This window comes from Accipiter gentilis, chromosome W, assembly GCF_929443795.1.
Source record: "Accipiter gentilis chromosome W, bAccGen1.1, whole genome shotgun sequence".
Taxonomy (NCBI): Eukaryota; Metazoa; Chordata; class Aves; order Accipitriformes; family Accipitridae; genus Astur; species Astur gentilis.
The window spans coordinates 2,130,988-2,155,784 of NC_064918.1; the positions used below are offsets into that span (position 1 = coordinate 2,130,988).

General features: G+C 41.5%; 3 protein-coding genes across 6 annotated transcripts in view; 2 read left to right on the forward strand and 1 right to left on the reverse strand.

The window, feature by feature from the left end:
* Nucleotides 1–24,797, forward strand: part of LOC126035357 (uncharacterized) — a 503,584-nt gene that overhangs the window by 233,103 nt on the left and 245,684 nt on the right. The window lies entirely within an intron of this gene.
* The window catches only part of LOC126035248 (junction-mediating and -regulatory protein-like), a 440,369-nt gene that overhangs the window by 123,651 nt on the left and 291,921 nt on the right, over nucleotides 1–24,797 (reverse strand). The window contains exon 7 of one of the 2 annotated variants that reach the window (XM_049793566.1): nucleotides 8,222–8,255. The exons of the other annotated variant lie outside the window; for it this stretch is intronic. Coding sequence (XP_049649523.1) covers nucleotides 8,253–8,255 — 3 coding nt within the window. The 3' untranslated portion in view covers nucleotides 8,222–8,252. Of the gene's footprint in view, nucleotides 1–8,221; nucleotides 8,256–24,797 lie in introns of those variants that run through there. 2 annotated transcript variants of the gene reach the window in all.
* The window catches only part of LOC126035332 (homer protein homolog 1-like), a 146,108-nt gene that overhangs the window by 2,274 nt on the left and 119,037 nt on the right, over nucleotides 1–24,797 (forward strand). The window lies entirely within an intron of this gene.

Consider the following 24,797-nt stretch of genomic DNA (forward strand, 5'->3'; position numbering starts at 1 on the left):
CATATCTGTAGAGGGAGTGGAAATAATCCTAAATACTGAAGGAGTATCATAATTATTTGGAGAAAGGGTATAAAGTTGGTGTCATGACTCTTAAGTAGTATCTTGGCATGTTAAGGTCAAGAAGACAAAACTTGCAAATATTTTGAAGACTCTTTAGACAGTACACACTGGGGTGTTGCAACATAGCATTCCTTTGCAGACTGTCTTTTAACAAGGTGGTCAAAACCAGCAATGTAGGTATGTGTTACTGATAAGCTCTCTGTTCTCTAAGACTGAGTGAGCGCATCCAAGCCAGGGCCAGCACCAGCTCTGTGGATCTGCAGTTAAGTATCAGACATTTTATAATATTCAGAGCAGAGGTCTTGTTTCAGTAGCTATTTTGTATTAGCATCTAAATGCAATTGCCCATGGATTTCAGATTTTCTAGACCAAGATGTACTGGACTGTTAACATTGCAGTTATAAAAACAGTTTTCTGATGCTCTACTAAGGTCTTAAAATCGAGTGCTCTAGAAGCAAGTTGCAAAATGATTGATAATCCATATACCTGACCATATGAGGGTCAGTGTACTATATTCAGTATTTAATAGGTACTGTTATCCTACATAAGCTTGTACAGTGAGCTTGTAGTACCTGGCTGGTGGAGAGTTTACCTATTCCAATGGTCAGAACACAGAAAACTTGGGATGGGGGAGAGGAAGTGGCTTACCAAACCAGTAGTGGCTTAGTCTCATTTGTTATAGTGAAGAATTCACTGTTCTGCCAGTGTAGTTCAGCCTGCTCAGCTCATAGAATACCATAAGGCAAGCCAGGTAATTATGCACTGTGCATGTGGTGAATACCAAGCTGTGGGTGACTGGTCTCTGAAGCTGTGTTGCTATTAAATTTGTTTTCAGAAACTTGATAATGGTCTATAGGGTCCAGTAGTTTAGGAACCACTCTTCTTAGTGCTGTATCCCATATGTTTGTGGATGTCCCTCATATCACAGGAGAAAGTAAACAAATCAAGCCTTGGGGATTGTATAGGCCAGGCACTCTAGCATAGGATGTCCACTCTTGATTCTCTACCTGACAGTCTCTCTTTCTCCCTCTCTCCTAGTTCCTCATCCCTGTTGCATAAAGACAAGTTCCTATCAATAGTCACTGTTGAGTGATATACCCATTTTTTTGTGCAGGCCTTTCTTTTGGGTTGACTACACTGAATATAGTGTTCTTCAATAGGAAAACATTGATTTTTGTGTAAATAAGACGACCTCAATATGTTCTGTCCCAGTTCATAGTGTGTCTCTTTTGTATTGCCAGTATTGAGAAACACAAAATTTGTCAGTATTGCACAATTGGTTGTCTTTGAGCAGAGGTTTGATTATATTAAAAATCCTTAAGAAATAGATCTTAAGTAAACATACTCAGGATGTGTATTGGTAGCCCAGGTTATTGTATACATTGACCAGGTAAATTCTGTGTTGAAAGCTGCAAACCATCACCTTATTTTACTGGTTGTTGGTACTGCTTTCTAGCAGGGGAATTAGAGGTTAGTATTTGTGTACTATAATGCAATCATTGCTCAGGCTGGAATGAATACATTTCGTGCTAGAAGCAGTATGGAAACTGCACAGCCATGAATTCTGGTAAGGTTGAGAATTTGGTGTCCTGTTAAACTTAATCTCTTGGATTAATTCCTGATTTATTAATGAGTAGTCTCTCTGTAACTACTTTCCTTTATGGTCTTCTGTACTGTGGACAAGTATCCAAATTCATCTTACTGGCTTTTCCCTTCACTCTTTACCTTGTAATTCCTTATCATTCAGCAAAGCTTCTGTAAGATGTGCTTGCCTCTGTCATGTCACGTTAATTAAGGTGTCTTTTTATAAAGACTTTAGCTTCTCTTCACTTTCTTGGACTATATTTAGTATGTTATCTTTATAAAGATGGTTATGATATGTGTCAATTTGAGATGGCAGATTCAGAATACTAGGGTTCTTAAGTTAGCTAGAGAATATTATGGAAGATGAGTATTTTAGGATGTATTTATTAACACTGTAGTTACCTAAGTATTTTAATTTAATTTTTGGTAGTTAGGGGAAAATGGTTGTTATTGGTTGATCCACTACTAGCTCTTGCCCTTGCTGAAGTATGGGGAATTAGTGAAATGCATTTCTTTAAAGCATTCAGGATGCAGAGCCCCATTTTGAAGAGAGGATACTGTAGTTGTAGGAGAACTGACAAATCATGCTAATTCTAAACTCTAGGATGTAATAACTTTTACAAAGCCAGTTTGAAGCTTTAAAAACTAAATTATGTGAAAATCTGTACCATTTGAGCATATGGGATAGACAAATCTTGCTGTGGAAATTGGTTTGCTATCTGTTTGGTGTTTCCAAACCAAAGTCTTGTCCTTAAAATTTTCAGTTTTCCTTTCCCTAGCTGGGTAACAAAACATTAGCACTATAAAGCTGTTAGGAGCCAGAAGTATTGTTAACCGTTGAATTCGACCTGACTCAGGTTCTTTAACTTGTCTTTTTCCCCTCCCACAAGGCTTAATGATAGCTCTCACAAAACTTTGTCTTAGCAACAGTTCCATCAGCTGTGCTCCTCTGACACAGAAATATTGCAGATAATAGAGCAGAAGGTACAGCTTCTTGGCAGTAGTTCAGTGTTACTGCAATTCCTGGTCATGTTATCTCAAGGGTAAAATGAGACGCTTATTGTGGGAAAGCAATGGCAGCAAAGTAAAGTAGTTCATGCTGTCTTCTGTAGCAGTGTGTAGAGTGTAACAAAACCAGTTCAACATTACTTACTATAGATAACACCCACAAAACTTGATTTTCTGAAAAAAGTTATTAAGGTATAAATACCTAGACAGATGTACTGTATGTAAATCAGCTTGAAATGGTTAATAAACTACTTTGTCAGGCAGCAATGCATGGAGACCTCTACCATGCTTAAATTATCTTCTGTCACAGTAGTTTTATGACCATGAAAACTAAAACAGCTATTCTGGCCTGTCAACACATAAATGGGTGTCCTGAATGCCATGGGGGATGATTTCCGTGCTGATCCAGTGAAGGTATTCATAATACCTTAAGGTTGCAACTGATCTTTTTCAGTATTTTCATGCATTATAAAGATTGTATAGATCAGCTCTCTGGGTGAAATACTAGTTCTGCTGAAAATTAACATTTCAGTTCTTCGCATTCATCATGTTAAGATTATTTTTATTCTTAATGTCTCAAGGCAAACATCAGATGAATGTTTTGTGTGTATGTGCTTGTGATTTCTCGCTACCTGCTTACCCTACCACAATTCCCATTATCTTTGCAGATGTCGAGCCAATACTTGAGGAAGTATACAGTCTCAAAGCCATAGAGATTGCAATAGCTTGAAATACTGTAACAGGCCATCACTTCTAATTGAGAGAGGCAATGACACCTAACTGGCTTTAGAGCATTTCTGCTTGCTAATTAGTAAAAGTAATAAATAGATTTCAGATATCACTTTTATGGGAATTTTGTTGGAAAACATTTATTCTTTATGATTGTCTCTTAAAACTGTGATTTGATTTAAAGCTCTTAGCTGATCACTCTTTAAATTAGAGCTTTCAAAATCTATGTCTACGTGTTAGTATACTACAAAGAGAAGAGCATTATCTCATGATGTAACACTAATTTGCTAGTAGTTTCTCATTAGTATAGGTGCCTGGAACATGATTTTAGCTGAGCCTATGGTTTTCCAATGTATTCCAGATCAGTGACCATCTAAACAATGCAAGCACTTCATATAGATTAGAAACTTAGCTCTTCCACTCTTTTACATATCTTTAATTCTGAAGCCGTTTAGGCCTAAAGTAATTTCCAAGTGTCATGGTTTAACCCCAGCCAGCAACTAAGCACCACGCAGCCGCTTACTCACTCTCCCCACACCCAGTGGGATGGGGGAAAAAATCGGGAAAAAGAAGTAAAACTCGTGGGTTGAGATAAGAAAAGTTTAATAGAACAGAAAAGAAGAAGCTAATAATGATAATGATAACACTAATAAAATGACAACAGTAGTAATAAAAGGATTGGAATGTACAAATGATGTGCAGGGCAATTGCTCACCACCCACCAACCGACACCCAGCTAGTCCCCCAGCAGCGATTCCCTGCCCCCCCCCCCCCCCCTTCCCAGTTCCTATACTAAATGGGACGTCACATGGTATGGAATACACCATTGGCCACTTTGGGTCAGCTGCCCTGGCTGTGTCCCCTCCCAACTTCTTGTGCCCCTCCAGCCTTCTTGCTGGCTGGGCATGAGAAGCTGAAAAATCCTTGACTTGAGTCTAAACACTACTGAGCAACAACTGGAAACATCAGTGTTATCAACATTCTTTGCATACTGAACTCAAAACATAGCACTGTACCAGCTACTAGGAAGACAATTAACTCTATCCCAGCTGAAACCAGGACACCAAGACATGATGGCTCTTCTAGTCCAGTAGTTATAGTTTAAGAGGCATCTGGCAAGGGAGTGAGTGTGGTGTAGAGATATCAAATGAGGTTGAGACCAGACCTGGAACTCACATGAATATATGTGTGTATATATATACACACACACAAAAATTCAGTGTGCTTGTGTTTTAACAATATGCCCTTTGTATCTGAGACAACCCTGCATGCTCTCAAGAGAAAAATCTCAGGCTTCCCCATGTGTGTGGTTATAGTCTTAGTAACAGGAAACTGTAACAATGAACAAAGGGACAAAATATTCTGTATTATTTAAAGTAAAAATAAAAATCAGAGTACTCAGTCCATCTTTTTTTTTTTTTTCTTAAATACCATGTTAAGTTGAAATGTGTATTTTAAGGCCCTACTTATGTGAAAGCCCGCTGTAAAAAATTTTGCAAGAACATGCTTTCTAGTTCAGGGTTTCATGCTGCTCTCCCTGCAAGGCTTTTTCAGATGTATTCAGTCTTAAAGGTAAGATGCAATGGGTGTGGAAGCATTGCACTATGAAAAAATCTGCTTTTAGATCTAATTTTGATAATAGGTTTCTTTTCCCCATTCTGTTGTGAATATCTTAGTTTTTATTTTTTTCCAAGGCTGGGCCATTTGGGATCCACCAAAATTAGTATTGCGCTCAGAACAGGGAGGTTAGAAGGGAGTGGAGGCTAGAGGAAGCTGTGGCTTTATTCCACCTGGGCCTTGCACATGCAGTGTTGGGCTCTGTTGCATCTACACAGAGCCATGGTAGTAGTATTAATGTCGTCTACTCCATTCTGCAAAGTAATGGAACTGTTTGAATACTGTATTGATTTTCTGGAACTGCATCACAAATATGCTTCTGGCAACACACTACATTCTGACACATTTTCCTGGTGGCGATTAGTGATGAATGCCAGTCATCATTAAAAAAAAATAGTCTAGGGAGACACTGTTTAAACATGCAATAGATCATGATGGATTGCCAGGTACAAGCATATATTAACATTCCCAGTATCTTGTAATGATATTTTTTTTTTCCCAGCTACAGATATCAAGTTAGCTAACTTAAGCAGTCAGTATCACTGGTTTTGACTAATGACTTTTACCTAAATAAAGAGGGAATAACTTGAAATACATAGTTCATCTCAGGTTTTTCTTCTTCCTCCATATACTTGCAAATGATTCACAGGCACTGCTTTGTCCATCTTTGTGGTTGCATTCTTTGTCAACATCTTGATCATTAAGTTTTCACTGAGCTTGCCACCAAAAAGTGGGGACAACAGAGGCTGCTTTTTCCTGTTGTCTGTACTGCAGCACAAACATTTGACTATGCAGTGAGCCACATCAGTACTGTAACCTAGCTGACTGCATAGCTGTACAAATACAGGGTTGGCACAAGGGAAGTGTCATTACAGGTGGGATAGATCCACCTTTTGCTACAGCAGTGTCTGTTTAACTTGGCAGGAAGTGTTTAAAAAAAAAACAATCCAGTCTCATAGCTATCCCTGTCCGAGTTTGCTCCTCAGTTTTGAAGCTGAAGTCTGGAAAGTTTCTTTTGAGACTGTCAAGTAAGTTGAGTCTCAGCTTGTTGAGAAATGGCATTTTTTTCCCCCTTTCATAGTGTCTTTCTTAGTAAAAAACCATAATAGGTAATATTGCCAGGGTTTTAGAATTTGGGTTTTTTAAATGCTTTTAAATGAATTATTCTGTAAACAGTATGCTATAGTCTTGAATCCATAGTTAATCTTGAAGCTATTCAACAGGACATGTAATGAGATCTTCCTTGAGTTTTGAAAACTGAAGAATGACCTTTAAATGGTGAATGCTTTACAGTGAAGTGTTGGTGAAATAAATAATTTTTGATGTGTTCTTGCAATTCCTACTTCTTGTGCCTGTTCATTTCCAATAGTCTGCTAGCCCTGGCTTGTCTGTACAAAAAGCTAAAAGAATGTACTGTGTGATATTGGAGAAACCAGTGTTTTCTCCAACATGACTTACTGTGGAGTGTGCTGCCATTTCAGGGCTTCTTAGGGTATGAAGTGTTTTCCATGCCAACAAAAATAAGCATATGGAATAATGTATGCTATGTAGCTCTGTTGTCAAATAATTGCGTACAGTAACTGGGGCCCTAAGCAGCTACTTGGCCAATTGACTTTGAAATTGGGAGACCTGTGCTTTTGTACTAGCTGTATTTTTCACTGACTTGTGTGTGACTAAAAGAGTTAACCTGCAATTAGTCAGGATCAATTTATCTTTGCTTAACTTGTTTTCAGCTTCTGGATACTGTTTTCTAAGTGCTTTTTCAATATCACAGTATATGTCCCATCCATGTCAATATTTGTTCTTGTTCTTTCACAAGACATAGAGGGATTCTCTGTGTCTGCTTTAGCAAGCCTACTACCCAGACATCCATAGCTCTGCATCTAGACATAGACAGGAACTGGGTTCCTACAAGGAAATGATTGGCAGTGCTCAGGAATAGGTAGTGTCTTGCTGGTTTGAGTCCTAGATAGGCTTGGTTCTTCAGAAGCACTGCACAGCTCAGATTGCAGCATGTCTGATTATTCACAATAGTAAAATTCCGAGGATCTTTGGGAAGTTTTCTGGAAAAAGACACAGGTGCTGAAGCACATGGTTAAATAATGATCCATTTTGATGAGATTTCTGTGAAAGGTGACTGCTAAACTCTAGATTCCCTAGTTACCTCACATCTGAATGCAAATGCTGTCCATGTCTCTTACAACAGATCTTAATGGGCCACCCAAGATCTGAGATAATTTTTACTGATAATTATGTATTTGGTGACCTTAAATGTGACATACAGCTTTAAAAAAAAATCCTCCTTTTTGTCCACATTAATTATGATTTTTTAAAATCGGGTTGGAACAAAAGCTAGAATATGTCTATTATTGGGATGGATTGGAGGGCATTATAGGGACCTTTTCTATAAAATCTGTGACTGACTTATCATTGGCAGGTTTTGAGAATTAATATTTCTGGAGCTAAGTTCTTAGACAAAGGAAAATAATCTTCTGCTTCCCCAATTGTTCTTACAAAGTTCTGCCTTTACTTAGCATGAAAATAAGTTTAAAGAGTCCTTCTCTTCTGCTCCTCAGTAACATCCTTAAATCCTATATTTAAAGAATACTGCTGCTCATGAGTGCTCAAAGATGAACGTGGTAATCCTCAAATCGCTTGCACTAACTCAACCATTACAGATAGGACCCAAGTTTAGATCTTGTAAAGATTACCTTCTGTTTCAGCTTCTTGCTTGTCTTGTTACTCCTGCCACTGGCTATTGTTTTTGTAAAACTCAAGACCTTCCTGATTCAGAGGACTTTGCTGTCACTTACAGCAACGGGTAGGATGTTGCATCTGGAGTCATTTGGAAAAGAATAGCTGAACATCCTGGTGGGAGGATTCTCTCAAGGAAGAATATTAACTGTCAGCACCATGTCTGAGTACAAAGTGGTTTTACAAAATCCAACCATCCAAACATTTCTGCAACCTTGGAAAAATGCTAGTTATGTAGTGGGAACCTGGAACAGAGGTTTGATTTGATGTCCTATATGACTCTGGATAAATCCTAATGAGTCTATTTAGACCCTAAAAAAAGCTGGCTTGATGATGCTGCAACTTGCATATGAAACTATGTCATGGTTTCAGCCCAGCCGGTAACAAAGGACCACGCAGCCGCTCGCTCACTCCTCCCGCCCCCCTCCGGTGGGATAAGGAGGAGACGGAGGAGAGAAAAGGAAAAAAACTGGAACCTCGAGGGTTGAGATAAAGGCAGTTTACTGGGACAACAAAAAAAAACCCCTACAACAACAACAACGGTACTAATTGTAATGAACGAGTTAACTTTGTTCATGAAATCGGGAAGGGAGAAGAGACATATTGAGATTTAACAGATACCTTGTATAAGTAACAAGACTTGCTTAAAAGGTGCATAAAGGTCACAAGAAGAGGGCAACAGCTATAACTTACTGACTAAAGAGAGAAAAGAACAACAGCTATAACTTACTGGATAAGGAGGAAAAAGACAACAACTACAATTTACCAGATAAGGGGATTAATTCTGCCAAGACCGTACTTCTCCACATCAAAAGACATTTTACATCAAAAGACACTCGTCCTTGAGAAGATCGACCGAATCTGCCTAGTAACAAACCTGCACGAGTGAAGAAAGAAGAAGCGGGACAAGGCGGAGAATTGCAAGAAAGGGGTGCATGAACTGTACATAAGGAATGTAACTATAACCTAAAGTTGCGAGCTTGTGGCGGAACACTGCCTCCCCGGCCGCCCAGCGCTGTTTTGCTCTCTTATCGCTTGCTAATAAATTTGACCTTTTTTTATTCACTACAAATTGGCTCCTCCAATTTCTCACGAGCATCTATAACAAATTTGGTGCTGTGACTCGGATCCAGGTTCTTTGGTGCGGGCCTTCGCAAGCGGGGAGGCGCCCTATCCCCGGATAGCCCCATCTTGAGGAGGTGCTGCCACCACACCCTGGACCCACGAACCCCTTTAAATTACGATAACTGAGCAAAAGAACCTGCAGGACCCCTTAAATTTTGTGCACGAAGACCAAGCGAAGACCCCAGGAGCGGGTGAGTATATAAGTTGTGAGCCATTTGGTTGGGGTGGTTATCCCGAGGTGCGACTGTGTGAGAGGTCTCTCTGAGATCACACGAGTGCGGACCCTCCAGTAGTGCAGTTCTCGTAGCCCGCGAGGGAGCGAGTCATGACCGAGGGGAAGTGAGTGTGTGTGTGGATAAGGGCACCTCGGAAGATGGGACAGAGGAAAAGCAAGCCCTCTGGATCCATGGGGATGGGGAAGAAAGATAAGTTACCAGGCATACCCCCTGATAGTCCCTTAGGCCTGATGATAAGATATTGGGACAGTTCACCAAAGAGAAAAGATAAGTCTAAGGAAAAAATGATTAATTATTGTATTGAGATTTGGGGTGGGAAACCTCTCAGCAATCCTCATGTACTCCGGCCCATGTTCGGGTCTTCTGAAGATTGGGTATGTCAAGCTCTGAACGTATATGTGAACCAAAAAGAACCTTTTAGTTTAGAAGAAAGTGAATATGCCAGCCTCTGGATAATATCCTCGGCTAGAAATTATATTTTTGCCTTAACCGAAAAGAAAAAGACGAAGGGACCCCCACGCGAACAGTGAGACCCGACTAACCAACCCTCCCCACCCCCGTATGTCCCGGCTCCGAATCCCCCGCCATCCCTGAATCCATCACCCCCTCCATCCCCACCCCGAATATATCCTCAATTACCCACTCACCTGTCCCCTTCTGCTCCGGTAGAAACAGAGGGGATGAAAACTTGAAGTAGGACTTGGAGAGACCAGGAAGTGACACATTTTTTGCCCCTAAGAAAAGTTGTCATGAGGGAAAATCAGGGTGGAGTAGGATTTGTATCGGTACCCATAAATTCTGGGGACGTCCGAGAATTTAAGAAGGAAATGGGAAGTTTACTCGAGGACCCTCTAAGGGTCTCCAAAAGACTAGATCAATTTTTAGACCCTAGTGTTTACACCTGGGATGAAATTCAGGCTATCTTAAGAATACTCTTCACATCTGAAGAAAGGGATATGATTAGGAGATCAGGGATGAGACACTGGGACCAAAGACATCAACATAGGCCCCAGGGAGATGTGAAATAGCCCCTACAGAGACCAAGTTGGAACCGTCAGGTTGCAGGAGATAGACAGAGTGTGAGTGATTTGAGAGACATGGTGATTTGGGGAGTGTGGGAAACGGTTCCCGGAGGTCAGGATGTAAATGGAGCCTTTGGTGAGTGTCAGAGGGGAGATGAAGCTCCGACTGACTAGTTGGAAAGATTGGAGAGGTTTGCAGTTGTGTTCTAGAGTTGGCCCTGGTGCAGCCGTGGGTCAAGCCCTGCTGAGGACACGGTTTGTGGCTGGATCGTAAGTGAACATAAGAAAGAAATTAGAGAAGTTAGAAGACTGGCAGGACAGAGGGTTGGACGAGTTGTTGAGAGAGACTCAGGGGGTGTATGTACGTGGAGATGAGGAAAGCCGATTGGACCGGAAAGTAGAGAAGCAGGAGTTGAATGCTATTGTTGTGAGAAGAGAGGACACTTGAAGCGGAGTTGTGGAAGGAAACAGTAGGATGAACAGATGTTTGGAGGTGAATGGGGGGGTCAGGGGCTCTGCTTATTGGGGACTGGAACATCTACGGAGCCCCGAGTGGAATTGAAGTTGAGTCCCCAAAGGGAGGGAGTGGAGTTTTTGGTGGATGCAGGGGCCGAGGGATCCACCACCGTTCAGGGGCTGCCCTCCGGCTACACCCTTGCTGGGAACACCGTGAATATTGTGGGTGCAAAAGGGAAACCTTTTGAGGTCCTTGGTGATTTGCTCTGGCTCCCTGGGGCGGAATACGGTTTGTTAAGAAGGGATTTGATTTTGAAATTGGACTTGAGCGTTCGGGGTCAGGGAGAGGAGTCCGGCTCCGTGCAGTCGCGGCGGAGCCGGCGCTGCAGCGACAGCAGCGGCGGCAGCGGCGGGGGCAGCCCCCCCCGCCCCGGCAACGGCCGCCGCCTCTCCTCGCGCCGCGGCGCTGTAATGAATGTCAACTCTATAAACAGCCAAAGAGAGTGGGGCTTTCTGTGCGACTGCTGTATCACTATCGATGAAAACAATTAAGATGGACTGTGCTACCACAAGGGTTCACAGAGTCACCAAATCTATTTGGACAAACTTTAGAGAAAATTTTACAAGACTTCATTTCTACCCAGAGAAGTAAAGTTATTACAATATATGGATGATCTATTAATAGCAGGAGAAACTAAAGAAGGAACCCAAGAAACCACTATGAAATTGTTAAACCCCCACAAACTAAAAAGGAAATTCGACAAATATTGGGATTACTAAGATGTTGTAGACCATGGCTTAAAAACTACAGTGAAAAGGTGAAATTAACTAATAACCAACTTAAATGGTCTACAAAAGATGATCAGAAAATAGAGGAAATAAAAAGGGCATTAATACAGACACCTGTATTAAGCCTCACAAATAATAAAAAAAAAAACAAAACAAAACAAAAAAAGAACTTTTGTGTGTGTGTGTGTGTGAATAGTCCTTGCCCAAGACTGGGCAGGAATTAAGAAACCCGTGAGGTATTGTTCTAAGTTACTTGATCCAGTAAGTAGAGAATGGCCTACTTGTCTCCAAACTTTAGTCACTACGGCGTTATTAATGGAGAAAGTTAGAAAGATTACCTTTAGTACCCCTTTAAAGGTGTATACTCCACATAATGTCAGAAGTGTTTACAACAGAAAGTGGAAAAATGGCTAACAGATAGCTGGATCCTAAAATATGAAGCAATATTAATTGACTCCCCCAATTTAAAACTGAAAGTAACCTCGGCTCAGAGTCCAGCACATTTTGTTTGGAAAACCATCAGAGAAATTGCAACATAACTGCTTAGAGGTAATTGAGACCCAGACTAAAGTGAGACAATAATTAATAAGGACCTAAAACCTGTGGAATCAGGACCTCTAAGCCCATAATGGTCAGCTCAGGCTTGTGAGCTGTATGCCCTATAAAGGGCCCTAGAATTAATTTTAAAAAAAAAGAAAAAAAGGGACTATATTTACAGATTACAAAAATACATATGGAGTAGTTCACACTTTTGGAAAAATTTAGAAAGAAAAAGGTTTAATTAATACTCAAGGGAGGAATCTTATACATCAGGAATTAATAGGAAAAATTTTAAGAACATTAAGAAAACCAAAAGAGATAACAATAGTACACATGAGAGAACATCAAGAGAAATTAGACTACCGAATCAGAGGAAATAATTTGTCAAATAGAGAGACCCAGGAAGCAGCCCTGAGGACTCAGATCACCAAAAGTAACATAGTAATTTTCTTTATGTTCCTATATAATAGTTCTAAGAGTAAAATATGTTGCTCTGCTGTAAAACTTCTGTGACAAGGAATTGTGTTTTGCCTCTGAATATTTAAAGTTGCCAATAAACTATTCTTGTTGGCAGGTTAATAAGAATATAAACACTATACAGTCCTGTGTTAATACCTAATTGTGTTTATAGGCAAAATTCAAAGACTTTACTAAACTATCTGAAAAGTAATACTCATTTCAAGTTGTTAAAAATGTATAACTATTTCAAACTAGTTACTTGCTTCTTACTTGATTTGGAAAAGGACTATAAGCGATTAAACTAAAAACCAATTCATATGGCTGTTATAGGTTGTCTCACAGGTATTTCTAACAGCATCTTTTTCAAATACTTTGGTAGTTGTTGTAGTACATATTTTGAAAATATTTCATTAAATTTATTAACTTAAGAAAGAGAAATGAAAATTTAAATATACACAAAGCTGCTTAACTTGTCAATAATGAATGTGAAACAGTGTCTATTAAAGAGTTACTTATGGAATATGACATATAGAATGCTAATATGCAGAGATATACTGAACCCTAGTAAACATTCATAATATTTTAAAAATCAATCGACAAGCAGCCACAGGAAAGAGGAAAACGGCTTATAGACCTTTTGAGAAAATACAAGTTGATTTCACTGAATTACCCAAGTGTCCTGGTTTCAGCTGGGATAGAGTTAACTGTCTTCCTAGTAGCTGATACAGTGCTGTGTTTTGAGTTCAGTATGTGAAGAATGTTGATGGCGCTGATATTTTCAGTTGTTGCTGATATTTTCAGTTGTTGCTCGGTGGTGTTTGGACTGTAGTGGGGGATTTTTCAGCTTCTCATGCCCGGCCGGCAAGCGGGCTGGAGGGACGCGGGAGGTTGGTGCGAGACGCGGCCAGGGCGGGTGGCCCGAACTGGCCGACGGGGTGTTCTGTGCCATGTAATGTCCCATCTAGTATAAGAACTGGGAAGTGGGGGGGGAATCGCCGCTCGAGGACTGGCTGGGTGTTGGTCAGCGGGTGGTGGGCAATTGCCCTGCACATCATTTGTGCATTCCAATCCTTTTATTACTACTGTTGTCATTTTATTAGTGTTATCATTATCATTATTAGTTTCTTCTTTTTTGTTCTATTAAACCATTCTTATCTCAACCCACGAGTTTTACTTCTTTTTCCCGATTTTCTCCCCCATCCCACTGGATGGAGGGAGAGTGAGTGAGCAGCTGCGTAGTGCTTAATTACTGGCTGGGCTTAAACCACAACAGTCCATTTTGACACACAATGTGAGGCACGAAGGGTTGAGATAACAACAAACCTGACCAAAACTTGTTAAAACAAATTTGTTACCAATCCAACACCCCAAGGTTGAAGATGCATCTATCCATGTCTACATAACTACCTTAGCAAAGGTCATGAAAAACAACTACCAAAAAGGAATAATAGAGCAAACACTCCCCTTGGGATTTCCTGTTAATAAAATTAAGCCTAAGGATCACGTGCTGATAAAAACATGTAAAAAAAAAACAAAACCAAAAAAACCCACAAAAAACCAACACCATCTGTAAACCCCCGCTGGGAAAGTCCGTTTCTTGTTCTTTTGACTACAGATACAGCCATCCGGACGACGGAAAAGGGGATGGACCCATGCTACTTGGGTTAACGGACTAATCCACACTTCTCATTGGGAAATAGCTAACAACTCGGAAGACTTGAAGGTTACTTTAAAGAGAAAGAACCAATAAATAAACCTGTGATCATCAACTGTGTAAATCTAGATTGTAATTGCTATCCATTTGTATGTTGTAAGTATATAGTGTGTCAGGGAAAGTGGTGGAGCCATTGCCGTTACGGGTATTCCCCCAGAGGAGTTTGTCAGGAGTGTCACGATGGGAAAGACAATTGACTGACAAGGCCTTACGCCTAGGGGTTTTAATAGGAAAAATTGAGAAGGATTCCACTGAGTGGTGGGAAATATTTGTAAAAGGAATACATCCTGAATGATATTGTTATCATTCAATGAACCTTGCCCTAACGTAACAATAATAACTGACATAAATTGTAGAAAACGGTCGTAAGAATGAGTTACTACTTGTAGGAAGTGAAAAGATAAAAATTAGAGCGCTTACAAAATAAAACAAGCCAAACAGCCTAACAAGTGCTCCCCTGAAGAATACATTTGGTGCTGAGAAGATAATATACCCCGTTGCTCGAAGCAACCGAGTAGACGGAGAAGACAGAAATATACTGCTGTGGGGACTGTTGATGACGAGCTGCCTTAAAATATAAAGCTACAGACCCATATAGTAAGCGCTACCAAGTTGAAAACAACCTAACGTTTCCCACTGACCCAACCTCACTCCACAATAACCTAAAGGATTTAAAAATTAAAGACATAAAAAGGCAAGAATCTTCGGGTATAAAGGAGACATCTTACAATGATATATTAAGTTGAAAAAATAATACCCACAATGGTCCATGGATACCACCACTGTTCCCTAGACGTTGGGATCAAGCTCTAATGTCTTTGCTTTATGTAATTTTAGGCCTTAGAAATGTAAAATTATTAGTTTTGGTATGGATGGGCTCAGTACAGGGAAAAAATCTCCATCAGCCATACAAATGGACTCTGTCAAGATGGGAAGATTCCACAATTACCCCTAGTAGTCTTACTGCTAACCTTAACTTTTGGTCCATGTATTTTAGATAAAGTTATAGCCCTTGTTCAAAACAGGATAAAATCAATCCAGTTAATAGTATTGAGACAGCAATATAATAACTTAGATAAAGTAAAAAAAAAAAAATTAATCAGAATCAGAAATGACTCCAATTAAAAAGACTCTTATTAGATTGGAAACACGAATTAATGCTGGTACCAAAAAGAAAAACGGGGGACTGTAATCGACAGGGAACCAAATTGTTCCCTGACATTATATAATTCGTGTTGAATTTAAGAGAAGACAATAAGGCTTACATACCAGTCGGGAAAAGGAAAGTGTATAAGAAATGTCCCAAAAGACAAACGACACCTGTGTAACACAACTCGCAAATCAGGAGAAATAACAGCTGAGTGGTTAATTCCTGCAGATAATACTAAGTGGATTTGTTCCCAAACTGGGGTTACACCTTGTATATCCCTAAAGGTCTTTGATTGGACAACTGAATATTGTATACAAGTAGCTGTGATACCTAGGCTTATTTACCATCACGAAGATTTTGTTTATGACTATCAAACTACTCAGGCCCATCACATACAAAAACATGAGCCCTTTACAGCCCTCACGGTGGCAACCCTCATGGCAGTTGGAGCTGATGGAGCTGGTACAGAAATAACCTCCCTCGTACAACAAAATAAAAAATTTCAATCCTTAAGGGTAGCGGTCGACGAGGATTTGGCTAGGATAGAAGAGGCCATGACAGCCCTAGAACAATCTGTTAAACCTTTATCAGAAGTAGTATTACAAAACAGACGGGGCTTAGACTTAATGTTCATGCAGCAGGGGGGGTTATGTACAGCCCTACGAGAGGAGTGTTGTGTATATGTTGACCATACTGGAGTAATTAGAAATACAATGACCAAGCTACAGGAGGGGTTAGAAAAACAAAAAAAAGACTGAGAAGTACAACAGAGCTGGTATAAGTCCATGTTTAATTATTCACCCTGGTTAACCACCCTATTATCAACTATTGCAGGACCTCTTATTTTGTTGATCTTATTTTTGACTTTTGGGCCATGCATTTTTAATAAGTTGATCGCTATTGTTAAAGGGCGCTTAGAAGCTGCACATTTAATGCTGCTATGAAAGCAATATGAACAAATCGGGGATGGAAGAATTACTCCTAACCTTGGGCGGGCAAAAAAAGCATTGGATTGATTTAATGAACAAAATCAGGATCAAATAGAAAAGGGGGGATTGTAATGAACGGGTTAACTTTGTTCATGAAATCAGGAAGGGGGAAGAGACATATTGAGAGTTAGCAGATGCCTTGTGTAAATAACAAGGCTTGCTTAAATGGTACGTAAAAGTCACGGGAAGAGGGCAACGGCTATAACTTACTAGCTAAGGAGGGAAAAGACAACAACTACAATTTACCAGATAAGGGGATTAATTCTGCCAAGACCGTACTTCTCCACATCAAAAGACATTTTACATCAAAAGACACTCGTCCTTGAGAAGATCGACTGAATCTGCCTAGTAACAAACCTGCACAAGTGAAGAAAGAAGAAGCGGGACAAGGCGGAGACTTGCAAGAAAGGGGTGCATGAACTGTATATAAGGAATGTAACTATAACCTAAAGTTGCGAGCTTGTGGCGGAACACTGCCTCCCCGGCCGCCCAGCGCTGTTTTGCTCTCTTATCGCTTGCTAATAAATTTGACCTTTTTTTATTCACTACAAATTGGGTCCTCCAATTTCTCACGAGCGTCTATAACACTAATGAAAGAGTATACAAAAAGAATGATGCATAGTGCAACTGCTCACCACCTGGAAGCCGACACTCTGCCACTTCCCCCACCGAAATCCGAGAGCTCCCCCGGCCGGCTCCCCATTTATATACTGAGCATGATGTCACATGGTATGGAATAGCTCCTAGGCTAGTTCAGGTCAGCTGCCCCGCTATGCCCCCCCACCTCCCAGGTTCCTGTAAAAATTAACTGTATCCCAGCTGAACCCAGGACAAACTACTTTTCTGAATTCCCTCAGTAAGAATATGGGTGGTATTTGTCCAGTTACTAAAATACAGACTTTTTTCTTCACCCTTTAAAAGTCCTACTAGCTTCCTCATTGTAGAGGAGAAATATTGGGAGGGATGGAATGATGATTTCAGACTGGGTAAGTTAACTGATTTTTGGAAAACCAGATCATTGAATGCTACCTCATACAAATACCAGTTTTGCAGCAAAGTAGATGACTGTGTGCTGTGTATTCAGTTTGCATGGCAAGGTTTTGGTAGCAGGGGGGCTACAGGGGCGGCTTCTGTGAGAAGCTGCTAGAAGCTTCCCCTATGTCTGACAGAGCCAATGCCAGCCAGCTCCAAGACGGACCCGCTGCCGGCCAAGGCTGAGCCAATCAGTGACAATGGTAGTACCTCTGTGATAACATATTTAAGAAGGAAAAAAAGTTGCTGTGCAACAGAAACTGCAGCTGGAGAGAGGAATGTGAATATGTGAGAGAAAAAACTCTGCAGACACCAAGGTCAGTGAAGAAGGAGGGGGAGGAGCTGCTCCAGGCGCTGGAGCAGAGATTCCCCTGCAGCCCGTGGTGAAGACCATGGTGAAGCACGTTGTCCCCCTGCAGCCCATGGAGGTCCACAGTGGAGCAGATATCCACCTGCACCCTGTGGAGGACCCCACACCAGAGCAGGTGGATGCACCCGAAGGAGGCCGTGACCCTGTGGGAAGCCTGCACTGGAGCAGGTTCCTGGCAGGACCTGTGGAAAGAAAGAGGAGCCCACACTGGAGCAGGTTTGCTGGCAGGACTTGTGACCCCGTGGGGGACCCACGCTGGAGCAGTGTGCGCCCGAAGGACTACGCTCTGTGGAAGGGACCCATGCTGGAGCAGTTCGTGAAGAACTGTAGCTCATGGGAAGGAGTCACGTTGGAGAAGTTCGTGGAGGACTGTCTCCCATGGGAGGGACCCCATGCTGGAGCAGGGGAAGAGTGTGTGGAGTCCTGCCCCTGAGGAGGAAGGAGCGGCAGAGACAATATGTGATGAACTGACTGCAATCCCCATTCCCCATCCCCCTGTGCTACTCAGGGGGAGGAGATAGAGAATTCACGAGTGAAGCTGTGCCTGGGAAGAAGGGGTAGGGGGTGGGGGGAAGGTGTTTTTAAGATTTGGTTTTATTTCTCATTATCCTACTCTGATTTGATTAGCAATAGATTAAATTAATTTTCCCCAAGTCAAGTCTGTTTTGCCCATGATGGTAATTGGTGAGTGATCTCTCCCTGTCCTTATCTCAACCCACAAGCCTCTCATTATATTTTGTCTCCCTTGTCCAGCTGAGGAGGGGGAGTGATAGAGTGGCTTTGGTGGGCACCTGGCATCCAGCCAGGGTCAACCCACCACATGCTGCTATTAAGAACTTAATTAGAACACAAAGTTTATGATTAACATTGCTGGTTATGATCACTAAGTGAAATTTTGTCTTTCACATTTGAATAATGCAGCTAGTATTTTTCCATGAGAAGCTTGTATTGAACAAGAAATACTCCTAACCAGAGTGGCACAATAGCAATTAACCTTCTTAATTGAAACTTGACAGTCATGGTGACTCACTTATATCACCTTACACCTTAATGAAGGTGATTAAGAAAAAAAAAACCAAAACAAAAAACCACAAGACTTCTGGTTTCAGATACCACTGAGCTTATAAGTGAATATGCTTATACACTAGAGGTTTGGGAAGTTAGTGCTTGTGTTCAAACTTCACACAAAGCAGACTAAGTAATGATTAAAACTGATACTTTAACTGGCAAATACAAAGTTTTGTTCTAAATAATCTTGTCTTATATGTATGTTGTTTATCTTCCTAAAGAACTATTAATCTTCATTTGCTTGTAAACATTGAGGGGTTTCTTATTTGTTGGGGTTTTTTGGGGGGGGGGTGGTTTGGTTTTTTTTGTTTGATTTTTTTTTTTGTTTGGGTTTTTGTTTGTTTGTTTGTTTGTTTGGTTTTGCAGTTAAGTATGATTTTAGTACTTCCTACTCGTGTCATTCTGTTTCTAAACAGAAAACCTGTTAGAGAGTGGGAAATGGCAGTTTCTGCTACATGGACTTGTATTTGATGCTTCAGTTAAGCCTCTTTTGGACATAAATATGTGAGCATCTAAGTGCTCCAGTTATGCAAAACATGGTATAGTCTTCCCTAAGTAAGTAAAATGTTTTTAAATACAGCTTTCTTTAAAACTGACTTTGCAATGTTGAGCATTCTGCAAGTCAACCTGCTCATTTCTGGCCACTGTTTATTTCAAGGATATAGAAGCACACAGGCTTGGCTTCTTTTGTTTAATATCTATTCTGATATTTGTGCAAAGGAGTGAGGGAGGCTTTTCTAGTTCTTGTTTCTTACATAGGTTTTGAATGCATTGAACCCTACCAGTTCATTCAGGTACTGTGTAAGGGAAATCGTTCCTGTTCATAAAAAGAGGCCATACTGAAATAACTAACTAGCTCTTAAAAAGCTCTGGTTCCAGGTCTTTGCTTAGATGCTTCCTAACTGTAGTAGCATGTATTTATTGCTTGAATATTTTTATTGAACTATTAAGTATAGGCCTTTAATGTAGGCAATTCCAATTCCGTGTGAAATAAATAAGAAAATTCCAGTTTTATCTGTCACACGGTCACTTGAGCCAACACTTATGCACACTGTATGGTGTGAATTTTGTTGCTTAGTTTGTCAAAATGCTGGGCAGTTTCCTGAGATCTGATGATGTCCTGTAATTACACTTCCAACAAGTAAACTAACTTCCATCTGGGTAAAGCCCTGATACCTATCTGCTATCTTGGGGTTAGAACTACGGTAATTGTAGGTGCCTGTCCTGGGTTTAGCTGGGATAGAGTTAATTTTCACAGGAACCTGGGAGGGGGCACAGCCGGGACAGCTGACCTGAACTAGCCAAGGAGCTATTCCATACCTGTGACATCATGCTCAGTATATAAATGGGGAGCGGGCTGGGGGGGAACTCTTGGCTTTCTGTGGGGGAGGTGGCGGAGCGTCAGGTTCCGGGTGGTGAGCAGTTGCACTGTGCATCACTCATTTTGTATACTCTTTCATTAGTATCGTTGTTGTTGTTGTAACTTCTCTTTTTGTGTTCTCCCAGTAAATTGTCCTTATCTCAACCCACGAGGTTCCATTTTTGTTGTGGTTTTTTTGCTTGTTTTTTTTTCTCCTTTCTGATTCTCCTCCCCATCCCACCGGAGGGGAGTGGGAGGAGTGAGCGAGCGGCTGCATGGTCCTTTGTTACCGGCTGGGCTGAAACCAGTGCCTTTCTGAAGTATAAACTGTATTTTAAAGTATCCTTTGCAAACTAGTTGATAATCTAGTTCCAGTACAACTAACACATGATACTTTTTCTTTACCAGCCTCCACCAGCGCAATCAAAGCAAGGGCACGAACTGTCAGTGAAGAAAGGTTTCCTTACATTATTTGGATAGCAATACCCAAGGGTAGCACTGATGCAGCCATTCTATTTACAGCATGGTCGTATTCCCTTTGAGCTGCTCATCAGTGAGACAGTCTAGTCTAGGTATGGCTGTTCCTCTCCATCAGTTGGGGCCTGTCCCCGTGGCACAGTACTTGGCAAAATCCCTTGGCTGACATTTACTGTGCAGACCTGTGTACCTATTCCCACGTCACCTTCTGTAGCAGGCTGTGCAGGGCACTGTTTGCTCCAGGCACAGTGTATGGTCATACTAGTTTATTTAAAAACAGATTGTGCCCTGTATACTTGCTGTGAATCTCACCATTATGGTGGGAAGTGGCCTGACAGTGAAAGGCATGTCGTTGGGGAAAACAGGATTTGGAGCTGTCCTAGGAATGCCTTGAGTGACCTGACAAGCAAACTGCTCTGGAGGCCTGTTAAGGACAGGATTTGGGTGTCCGGCCTTAGGAGGAATCTCAGAACCTGTTTGGCATATGTGTGGTGTGAACAATCAAGGAAACAGAGATCTGTCACTTCCAGTTATAGCTCAATATAGATGCAAGCACTGCTTCTGAAATTCAATAGTGTTTACTAAGCTGTAAGTTATCAAAAGGGAGGGACTTGCTGGAATGGTAATAGCATACTCAAAGTGAATTAAAGAGGCTTTATAGTTCCTGCAGTGCTCAGTGGGATGTTTCAAATTGATTTGTTACTTATGAATACAAAATTCTTTTGTTTACCTTTCTAGAAATCTAATTCAGTTCCCTGATACAAATGAAATAATTCAATTCTCATCTTGAGATGTGGACCAATGATTCTTTTTGAAACTTAACAGGCAGCTGTAGCAGTCTTGAAGGGATTGTGAATTGTTTAAAGATCAGTTGATGGTGATAATGATGAAATGCATGTTTATTCAGCCTGGTTCATTCCACTTGCTCCATATGTAAGTTCTGATACTTCCACTGGTGCTGGTGAAGGCATGACTTCAGCTTTGAGCTGTCTGCAGTCAAAGTGCAGGTTGCGCTAATAATTTATTTAAAGGTGTTTATTTCTGAAGGTTAAGTGTAAAAGCTCTCAAAACTGACTATTAACTGACAACTTCTTAATGTTAAATAAGGCTTTTCTGGGTTTTAAACTGGAAATAAAAGGAATGACAAGTGCCAGGCCCGCTAAAATAAAAAGCATTTTCACATGTAGAAGGCATGTCAAAATTAGTAACTCAGAGATGCAGAAAAAGGTGAGGTGGACTTGGTTGATGGAGTGAGAAGTACGAGGGTGTGATCATTTTTGTATTGTATTGGGTCTGGCTGAGATAGAGTTAATTTTCCCCATAGCAGCCCTTGTAGTGCTGTGCTCTGTATTGGTAGCTAGAAAGGTGTTGATAACACACCAGTGTTTTGGCTACTGCTGAGCAGTGCTGGCACAGCATCAAGGCTGTCTCTCCAACATTTCCCTGCTCACTGGCAGGCTGGGGCTGGGCAAGATCTTGGGAGGGGACGTAGCCAGGACAGCTGACCCAAAATGACCAAAGGGATATTCCATACCATATGATGCCAGCTCAGCAATAAAAGCTAAGTAAAGGGAGGAGGAAGTAGGGGCATTAGTTATTTACATTTGTCTTCTGGGACAACCACTGTGTACTGAAGCCCTGCTTCCCAGGAAGTAGCCAGACATTACCTGCTGATGGGAAGTAGAGAATAAGTATTTTTTTTTCCTTTTCTTTTGAGTGCAACCTTTGCTTTTGCTTTATTAAACTGTCCTTATCTTGAACCACGAGCCTTTCGTTACATTTTTTGCCCCCTGTCCAGCTGAGGAGGGGGAGTGATAGAATGGCTTTGGTGGACACCTGGCATGTAGCCAGGGTCAACCCAACACACTATGAAGCCCTACAGTGAAGCAAATGGAAGTTTAAAGCCAATAATGAAGGTAATGAAAGCAAGCTAGTAAGAAAAAGGTAAAAAGGTAAAACTCATGGGTTGAGATAAGAACAGTTTAATAGAACAGAAAAGAAGAAACTAATAATGATAACCACGATAAAATGACAATAATAACAAAAGGATTGGAATATTAAAAACAAGTGATGCACAATGCAATTTGTCACCACTTGCTGACCGATGCCCAGTTAGTTACTGAGCAGCAATCCCCCCTAGGCCAACTCTCCCCCCAGTTTATATACTAGGCATGATGTCACATGGTATGGAATACCCCTTTGACCAGTTTGGGTCAGCTGCCCTGGCTGTGTCCCCTCCCAACTTCTTCTGCCCCTCCAGCCTTCTTGCTGGCTGGGCATGAGAAGCTGAAAAATCCTTGACTTTAGACTAAACATTACTTAGCAACAACTGAAAACATCAGTGTTATCAACATTCTTCTCATACCAAACTCAAAACATAGCACTGTACCAGCTACTAGGAAGACAATTAACTCTATTCCAGCCGAAACCAGGACAGCATCCACCTCTTATTCTATACCATTTATGTCATGCTCAGGTCCCATACTTTCAGCTACATCCCTATTAATCACCATCAACTTTTCTGTCCTTTGATATATATATATGTATACACACAGAGAGATATCATTCCCTTAGTCTATGGGCCATCTGTATAATATGTTCATTGAGTTCATTTAGTCCCCGACTTTGGGCTCCATCTGTCATACCAGTCTGTCTGGGCAGGAGGGATGGTGCGAAGACCTCTCAGTCAACAGAGCAGGATTGGGCTTCTGTGCGCTGTGGCGACTGAGTGACATTGGGCGCAGCAGGAGGATGGTGTGCACCGTTGGATTGTTGCATGCTGGAGTCAGTTCTGGTTCCATCACTACTGCGTTTTGCTCAGTTTTATCACAGTTCTTTCTTGCTTGATCCAAGTCATTCTTACTATAGTACTATGGATATAGCATATAACAATTATAGTAATGATAACATACAGTAGCAGGGTTATATAGCAATTAACATCATACAATTTCATTCATTGGCTATTTTCACCTAAAATCAAATCCCCTTGAGGCACACATCGGAATTCTCCATCTTTTCACATCACCCACCAAGTGCACCCAGGCCCTTGAGCAAAAGCAATCCCATGAATGGGTTTGCCTTTGCCTGAGGCAGGACTAACGCAGACTGTCTTCCCTAGCATATTTTTTATGTGCACTACAGGGACTTTATCCCCTTCTACAGTACGTAAAAGAACTGACCAGGCAGGGCTACCCTGATTGGCATATCCTCTGGTGTTGACTAACCAGGTGGCTTTTGCTAAATGTGTATCCCAATGTTTGAAAGTTCCACCCCCCATTGCTCTCAATATAGTCTTTAACAGTCCATTGTATCATTCAATTTTCCCAAAGGCTGGTGCATGATAGGGGATGTGATATACCCACTCAATGCCATGTTCTTTGGCCCAGGTGTCCATGAGGTTGTTTCGGAAATGAGTCCCGTTGTCTCAATACTTTCTGGGGTGCCATGTCACCATAAAACTTGTTCTTCAAGGCCCAGGATAGTGTTCCGGGCAGTGGCATGGGGTACAGAATATGTTTCCAGCCATCCGGTGGTTGTTTCCACCATTGTCAGCACATAGCGCTTGCCTTGGCGGGTTCATGGGAGCGTGATATAGTGAATCTGCCAGGCTTCCCCAAATTTATATTTCAGCCATCGCCCTCCATACCACAGGGGCTTTAACCGCTTGGCTTGCTTAATTGCAGCACATGTTTCACATTCATGGATAACCTGCGTGATAGTGTCAATGGTCCAGTCCACCCCTCGATCATGAGCCCATCTATATGTTGCATCTCTTCCCTGATGGCCTGAAGTATCATGGGCCCACTGAGCCATAAATAGCTCACCCTTATGTTGCCAGTCCAGGTCCACCTGAGCCACTTCAATCTTGGCGGCCTGATCCACCTGTTCGTTGTTTCGATGTTCTTCAGTGGCCCGACCCTTGGGTACGTGAGCATCTACATGACGTACTTTCACAACCACATTCTCTAGCCGGGACGCAATATCTTGCCACAGTGCGGCAGCCCAGATGGGTTTAACTCTGCGCTGCCAGTTGCTCTGCTTCCATTGCTGTAACCACCCCCACAGGGCATTTGCCACCATCCATGCGTCAGTACAGACATAGAGCACTGGCCACTTCTCTCTTTCAGCAATATCTAACGCTAGCTGGATGGCTTTCACCTCTGCAAACTGACTCAATTCACCTTCTCCTTCAGCAGTTTCTGCAACTTGTCGTGTAGGACTCTATACAGCAGCCTTCCACCTCCAATGCTTTCCCACA